This window comes from Electrona antarctica (genome assembly GCF_951216825.1).
Source record: "Electrona antarctica genome assembly, chromosome: 11".
Classification (NCBI taxonomy): domain Eukaryota; kingdom Metazoa; phylum Chordata; class Actinopteri; order Myctophiformes; family Myctophidae; genus Electrona; species Electrona antarctica.
This window is the reverse complement of record NC_136792.1, coordinates 25,879,453-25,887,580: the sequence shown is the minus strand read 5'-3', so window position 1 is coordinate 25,887,580 and position 8,128 is coordinate 25,879,453. Positions and strand designations below refer to the sequence as shown.

The 8,128-nt window shown below is 44.8% G+C and overlaps 1 protein-coding gene across 1 annotated transcript; it reads right to left on the bottom strand.

Annotated features, from left to right (window-relative positions):
• Window positions 1–3,767: 3,767 nt before the first annotated feature.
• Window positions 3,768–7,229, bottom strand: LOC306932068 (uncharacterized protein; the record flags this gene model as incomplete). Its single annotated transcript, XM_079513773.1, has 1 exon — window positions 3,768–7,229. The coding sequence occupies one exon, from the start codon at window positions 7,227–7,229 to the stop codon at window positions 3,768–3,770; it is 3,462 nt and encodes a 1,153-aa protein (XP_079369899.1).
• Window positions 7,230–8,128: the final 899 nt, after the last annotated feature.

The window sequence follows — 8,128 nt, the reverse complement described above, 5'->3', positions numbered from 1 at the left end:
ACACACACACACACACAGTCACACACAATGGCAACGGCGTTACATAACAACAACCTTAATGTCATATGTTCTTACGAAAGCACGCAAAAAATAAGTGGACACAACCATAGCCTATAAAACGATCAATCATCAATAAGCTGCGTCGCATCGCGATCGCATGTATATAAATATTATATAAAGATCCTTACCATGGCTGCCTGCATCATACCATGGTCGACCCTGCAAGCTTTTCTTAAAAAGTCCTTCCTTCTCGAAAAAGGCTTTGACTGTAAATCCACCACTAAATCTGTTTCTTCTCCTCCTTTTTCCGCGTTTGTTTGTGAGTTAAATCCATGTTAAATCTGTTAATTTAGCTCCTCAGTCAACCCATAGATGGGAACTCGCGCAGAAAGTTTTAAACACCAGTTCTCTTTTCTCATTGGACAATATTTTTCCCCAGCGATGGGATACAGGCAAGACGCTAACGTCATCAAAGGCCAGCTAGAGTACCCTGGCACTTGAAAGAAACGCCCAGCAGGGCAAACTCGAAATCTGATTGGCTAAGGAACCTGTCAATCTCTATATCGCTCCCATTCAATTCAACAGCAAGGGCCCTCAGTGGAAATCCTGCAGGCCTCACGGTGGAGATTTTTACCCGGAGACAACACAAGGAAAAAATCTTATTGGTTAAAAAAAAACAAGCGCTGTTGTACCTGCACAGAATGGAAGCAGCGCGTCTAGCCTGTCTGAATGAGAGACAATGATGGCTGCAAAATAAATACAATATATTTTCGAAAAAGAAATATTTATTATAAAATATAATTTCTGCATCAGGCAAGTGCAGGGCCAGCAGAGAAGGCCTTGCTGGCCCTGACGGCGCACCACTGCCATAAACATAATAGTGAACAGCGACAAAGTCACGGCGGCCACTGACTGTAGTGGCTACAAAACGTAAACATAAAAGTAAGAGGTGTAGTTTTCACATTCACAGAATTTACCCTAATGGCATCATACCCCAATGACATCATATCCCAGTGACATCATACCAGTTGTGTGTCTTTTATGACAAATTGTGTAGCTGCCATAACAGCTCAATGAGCTCTTTGTGGTCGGAGTAGAGGGGATCTAGCCTTTTACTATTTTGAAAAACGTTCAAATAGACCAGAGGGTCCAGATCTTATGCCTTGCCCCTTATGCCAAAACTATTTAGACATTTTTAGGGGAAAAAGGCCCCTATTGTTTTTCTCTTTTTTTCCCTTATTTTTGCAGTTCTGTGCTGTCCCTTTCCACGAAATTCAGCAATATGGTAGAGGGTAGTCATGGGAAACGGTCAAGAACTGAAGCTGACAGTCATTCGTCAAAGGACCTCTGACCTTTAGATCTCCCAATTATATGATTGTATGAATTATTATACGATCCACTCTATCCACTCCTGGGATTTTTGTAGCCTGGTAACCACTCCCCCTTGAAATTGCATTTCCATTAATTTGTGCGTTAGAGTATGGACCCTGCTGATGCATTGTTGCCTGCGGGAGTACAGCGTTGACAGACAACCCCTTCAGCCAAACAGCGTAACAAAACATATCTTGTCATCTCCAGTCTCCAACCAGTGAACGACTTTCATGGCTTGGCCCCCCATCTTATCGCTGCATGCAGCTATATTTTTAAGGGGTGCTAGCCCCTCCTATGTCCAGCTTTGAGGGTTTGTGTAAACACAAACATTGTCCTAACACAAACATTGAATGCCATTGACAATGAATGGCCAGTTTTGAGTGTTTGTCCTAACAGAAACATCGAATGCCCGCATTGACAATGAATGGCCAGTTTTGAGTGTTTGTCCTAACAGAAACATTGAATGCCTGCATTGATAATGAATGGCCAGTTTTGAGTGTTTGTCCGCACTGAATGCCATTGACAGAATGGCCAGTTTTGAGTGTTTGTGTAAACACAAACATTGAAGTCAAAAGTGAGGACGCAAATTTTGATTGGCCGGAATGAGATGATGCTGATCGATGTATGATGATAAGAGCGGCCCTCACAACACAGGTGCGATTTTTATTTGCAATTTATATGCTGACATTTCACTGAAACACAGTGTACAGCAGTGTGATGCTGCAAGATAGATGCCGTGTCATTGTTCCGACGGTGCATTATTACTAACCCTGTCCCTAACCCTAACCGCATGCGAAGCCGCGTAGACAAAGTAATATAATGGGTTGTAGGAGTTACGGGCAGTCCCCGCAAGATATGTCATGAAGAGTGCTGCCTTCTGCGTCCTTATGCGTACATCTCTGTGATGACATTGCACAGAAACCCTACTTCATTTACATGAGTCCCCCAGCGCTCTATACTATATTGTTGTTGTCGTGCAGAAACCTCTGATCTCCATATTTTAACTCTTGTGTTTTTTCGTAAATTAACGCCCTACTTGATCATTGATTGGCATTGATCGAGTGGCACATTCAATGACGGACATTTGCTATATATTTCTTTAATCCTGAAAGGTAACAGTTTTGGACATGGGGTTTCCACCCGACCGCAACGATATACAGTACATGTAGGTCATCTCCTTTGACAGCAACTCTCAACATGTGCTGAAGGTAGCCGACCTACAAGCTCACCTGCAGCATATGTTGTGAAGAATTGTGAGCTTTTTAAAGTGTTGTGAGCTTGTAGATTTAGAGAAGATTGGCGCATTCGCATCCTATGGGTACCAAATAAGAACAAATGGATACGAACGTGGATATAGGAGAAAAAAAAACAGAGGAAATGTGTTCATACTACATGGCTTGGCAATGCAGCATTGCAGAGTAAAAAAACTAACAAAAACAAGTGGTTCAATATGAAGCACTTGTGGGCATATTGCAACTTTAGAGAATCCATACTTGGATGCATACAATGGGCATACTTGCATTTGACTGTTCAACTATTCTCCTAACTAGCCTATCCAGTGTTCTGCCAGCATCTTAAAATGAAAAGATGTTATCCAGATGGTAACTATAGATTGTATTCAGTCTCTTGAGGCTGAGTGCTGCATCAATTTTCAGTTTTCTGAATGAAGCCCATTGTCTGATGTTAACAGCAGTAGATGTGGGGTACTGGGGGGGGGGGGGGGGGGGGGGGGGATCCTGGCATGATGGAACTGGGTGGAACTGGGTGGAACTGAACTGAGCTGGGCTCGGATGGGCCAGTCCACCCTTAAACCAAGCAAGATACAATTCTACATCAATTCCATATGGAGGTCACATACGGGGGTAAGAGGCTTGGCAGTGGTGAAGATTCAAGGCGTTTTATTTGTCACTGATTTATATTATTGTTGGGACTTGTCCCGCAGATGTGTTGGTGGTTAATGTGAAAGGGGTACATGTCAAATGTCAGGCTGGTGGTGATTACCAGAACTGGCCCATTCTTGACAGCAAAGAGGCACTGGGAGCACAACAGCCGAAGAGACATCGTCAAAGTAAGATGATGGCTACTTCAATGATGAACTGAAAGGTCACTGGAGGTCACTGGTCACTGGAAAGGTCACTGGGTGCCTATCATTCCACGGCATATAAATCAGTACCTTTCTAAGACTTTCCTGTGACATGACACCATCCACCAAGGCAGAGCAGTGAGTGAGACTCCTACAGCTTAGCAGTACCTGCTGTTGTCTCCCTTGGGATGAGTCAGTGAACTGCGGGATTTGCAAACAAGCTTGTAACTATATACTAGGGTTTTAGTGACTTGATTGAGGGGTTTACAGTGCACACCACGTGAGCACTCGGTGAAACTCTTCTTTCCTTCACTCAGGTTGTAGGAAATTCTCTTCTAGCTCTACTATGCTCCACCACAACCTCACCTTCTCCCTCTCTCCCTTCTTCATTCCCCATCAGTTTCTCATCACACTGACGCAGCAGATCTAGGATTTCCTCTTCCTTAAACCATTTCAGAGGATTATTCATTGCCTTCTGAAGTGAGGGAACTTGCCCGAGGAAGGTCTGAAAGGTCTCAGACTGCAGTCTCTCATACTTCTCCAAAAGAAACTTGTCCTCTGGAGGGTAAATTCGTTTGTAGTTACCCAGATGTAGTTTTTCATGCTCCTCCCTGGAGATCTGCTTCTGAACCTGTGCCAAATGCTCATTTAGTTCTTTTTTCCTTTGTTCCAACATATGCTTCTGTTTCTCCCAGCCTGAGAACTGGGAGAACTTCTTCATGTAACCCTGTCCATAGAGCCTTGTCTGAGCCTCCACCTTCTGCTGAACCAGATTACGCTTCCTGTCACTAGCCTTAATGTTGAGCAGTTTAAGGCCATTGAGAAGCATCCCCTTCTTCACGTCATAATCTACCTTCCATTTAGTCCCAAAGCTCGGAGTTCGATTAATCTCCAGCAACCAGGGTTTGAGGTTACGATCCAGGAGGATATCAAAACCCAGCACCTCAAAGCAGACACTGTCACTCCCTGGTGTCTGACCAGGGCGACACATGCGGTAGGCGTGCAATACATGGGGCTCTGCCACAATCAGAGTCTTAACTACCAGTTCAGAGATGTCGACCCAGAACTTGGCCACGTCATAATTCTTGGCACGGAGGAACTCGGTGAACCAGCCAATGGATCTCTTGTAGCCTTTGTCTGCCGTCTCGCCATGCTTGAATTTTTCATTGTGTCTGTTGACCGAGTAGTTTGTTAGGTGCATGTAAAGCTGGCTCAGGTTGCCGTCATGGGGTGCTTGATACTTTTCAGTGCACATTCGCACCAAGCCGTCATTGTAGAGAAAGATGCGTAGTGGATCACAGGAAGTAACCAGGACGTACATGCGTAGGTCAAACTTGTAGCCCTCCAAAAGGAAGGGCTTTTCCAAGTACTCCTGGACAATTAAGTGCTTATGAGCAGGTATGTTAGCACAGTTACGGCTCAAATAGATCCCGCGACCCTCTGCTTCGTTGACAGGTTTGACAATTAATGTCTTCTTCTTGCCTTTCCTGCGCAAATCCATGATGTAGTTCTGGAAGTGATTGTACTCGGAGGGGAGGATCCACACCCTGGGGGTGAAGTTGTACTCATCAGGTTGACACTTGAGCATTTTGGCCATGTTTCTTGCCAGTAAGTCTTTCTGGCAGATCTCTCCCATGCCAGGATAGTGGTTAATTCTCTGGTAATCCTTGAGCTGAGCGATTGTATTCTTCTGCACCACTGTGTCTTTCCAGATGAGGTTGACCACCTTGTCCTTGTCCCAGATCTTGAGAAAATCCATTTCAGAGATAACTGTATGAACAATCTCGAATTTGGTGCCGCCCACATAAGCTGTGACAGTGCACTTCTTCTTGGGGATTCTCTGGTAGAACCCTGTAGATATCCCATTCACGAGGGATGGGCCACCACATATGCCTCCTCCCTGCTCCACCCCTTCCATCTCCTCCTGTTCTTCAGGTGATGAGTAGGAGATTTCACTTTCAGTGCTACTCCCACTGCTGAATTCATGGAGTTCCTCTGGTCTTTGTGTCCTGGTTGTCAGTGAGGCAGCTTGCTCGGCTTGGAAATTCTGATAGGCAGTAGACAGCAGCCCATCATACTTCTTCAAAAGCTTCTTGTCATCTGGAGGGTAAACACATCTGTAGTTCCCCAGATTTTGCTGTTCATGTTCGTGGATGGCCGCCATTTGCTCTGTCAATCTTTCTTTACTCCGTGTCAGCATGTGATTCTGTTTGGCCCTCTCTGAGGAAGTGGCTGACAGCTTCTTCATGGGGTCATGCACATAGAGCCGTTTCTGAGCCTCCAACCTCTGCTGAACCATGTAACACTTCCTATCGCTGGCCTTAAGGTTGAGTAGTTTGAGGGTGCTGAGAAGCACCCCTTTCTTGATGTCATGATCTATCTTCTGATGAGTCCTAAAGCTTGGAGTTCGATTGATCTCCACTAGCCATGGTTTGAGCATACTATCCAGCAAGATATCAAAGCCCAGCACCTCGAAGCAGACGCTGCCACTCCCTGGTGGCTGACCAGGGCGACACCTGCGGTAGGCGTGCAATAGATGGGGTTCTCCCACAATCAGACTCTTCACTACGAGATCAGAGATGTTTCCCCAGAATGTAGCCACATTGTAGTTGTTGGCACGGAGGAACTCAGTGAACCAGGCAATAGATCTCTTGCTGCCTTTGTCTGCTGTCTCGCCATTCATGAAGTTCTCGTTCTGCCTGTTGACTGAGTAGTTGGTTAGGTGCATGTAAAGCTGGCTCAGGTTGGCTTCGTTGGGTGGACGATACTTTTCAGTGCACATTCGCACCAAGCCATCATTGTAGAGGTAGATGCGTAGCGGATCACAGGAAGTAACCAGGACATAGATGCGGAGGTCAAACTTGTAACCCTCTATCAGGAAGGGTTTCTCCAAATACTCCTGGACAATTGTGTGGTCTTGAGCAGGTAGCTTATACAACTTACGGACCAGATAGATTCCGCGGCCCTCTGCTCCGTAGGAAGGTTTGATGATGAACGTCTTCTGCTTGCCTTTCCTGTGTTGCTGTTTGACGTAGTTTTGAAACTGAGTGTACTCATTGGTTAGATTCCACGTCTTAGGAAGGAAGTTGTACTCCTGAGGTTGGCACTTCATCATTTTGGCCATGTTTCTTGCCAGCAAGTCTTTACGGCAGATCTCTGACATGCCGGGGTAGTGGTTAATTCTCTGGTAGTTTCTAAGCTCTGTGATTTTCTCATACTGCACCAGTGAGTCAGTCCAGATGAGGTTGGCCTCATCCGCGCCCCAGGTTTTGCGGAAAGCCATTTCATTGACGACTGTATGAACAATCTCAAATTTGGCCCCAGCCACATTGGCGGTGATGACATTTTTGTTTTTGCGGGAAACTTTCCTCTTCCCACTGCTCTGGTAGAAACTTCCAGGTGGCCCATTCTCGGATTCTCCTTGATCCTCTCCATAATCATTGGGATGAGAGGGTATGTCAGAGGCCAGCGGAGGTGGCCCATTCTCAGATTCACTTTGATCCTTTCCATAATCATTGGGATGAGAGGGCATGTCAGAGGCCAGCGGAGGTGGCCCATTCTCAGATTCACTTTGATCCTTTCCATAATCATTGGGATGAGAGGGTATGTCAGAGGCCAGCGGAGGTGGCCCATTCTCAGATTCTCCTTGATCCTCTCCATAATCATTGGGATGAGAGGGTATTTCAGAGGCCAGCGGAAGATTGAAGTCGCAAGCCTCGCTCTCCCCCAGACTCAGCCGGTGAGTTGTCTGGTCCTCAGTGACTTGTTCAGGCATTAGCTGGCAGAGAGCATTCTAATGTATCGTACTTTATTCTGTGACTCTTGCACACATGCCTGTGCAAGTCAGCTGTATGGCTGTCACTTGCCATTGAAAAACCAAATATTTCGACACTGTTACATCACTGTTACATCACAATAGGCATGTTGTGACATGTGCAACCAACATAAAACAAGCTGTACCAGAAAATTAGTAGGGCATTCCTGCAATATCTGAAGCTGATTTATTACAGTTTCTTGGACCCATGTAATTTATGGTTGTCGGGACAGGTACCTTAAAAAATTAAGTATTTGCAACAAAACAAAGATCTATGCTATTTAAAGTGATCAAAACTGAATAAAAAGAGCCTAAATATAACCAAAATAATACTCTATTGTACTCTATTATACACAATATATACCTCTCCCAATTACAGGGTGGGAGACCCGAAATACGTATGTTATTACAGTATATTCAGTTAATTTCCCCAAAAGATAAAGGTTCAGTTTGAGTGAACAAAATAATGGTTGGTTGTTTATGTAAATATAACTTTATTTAGAAAAGTACAACGTATTGACATTTACTACATAAACACCTATATGTCCACTGTCCATATGTCACCAACAATAGATTGCAAAGGCCTCTAATAGACAGATAAATAGTTTGAGTAAATAGCTGCACTGAGATGTACTCGTTGACTAAATCCATATACACACGGTTAAACACACTCTGAGCCAAGTGCACTTGGCATTAAACACTGCAAAGATCACTGCAAATGAACACTCATCATGAACACCACACAGTAAAAGGGTCAGGTCAGTAATCAATTAAGTGCAAATCTGCAGTATAACCATTAACCAAGTATATCTCTGTCTTTGGCGGTACGTAGCCTAATTGTCTCCACCAGGCCGAAGGCA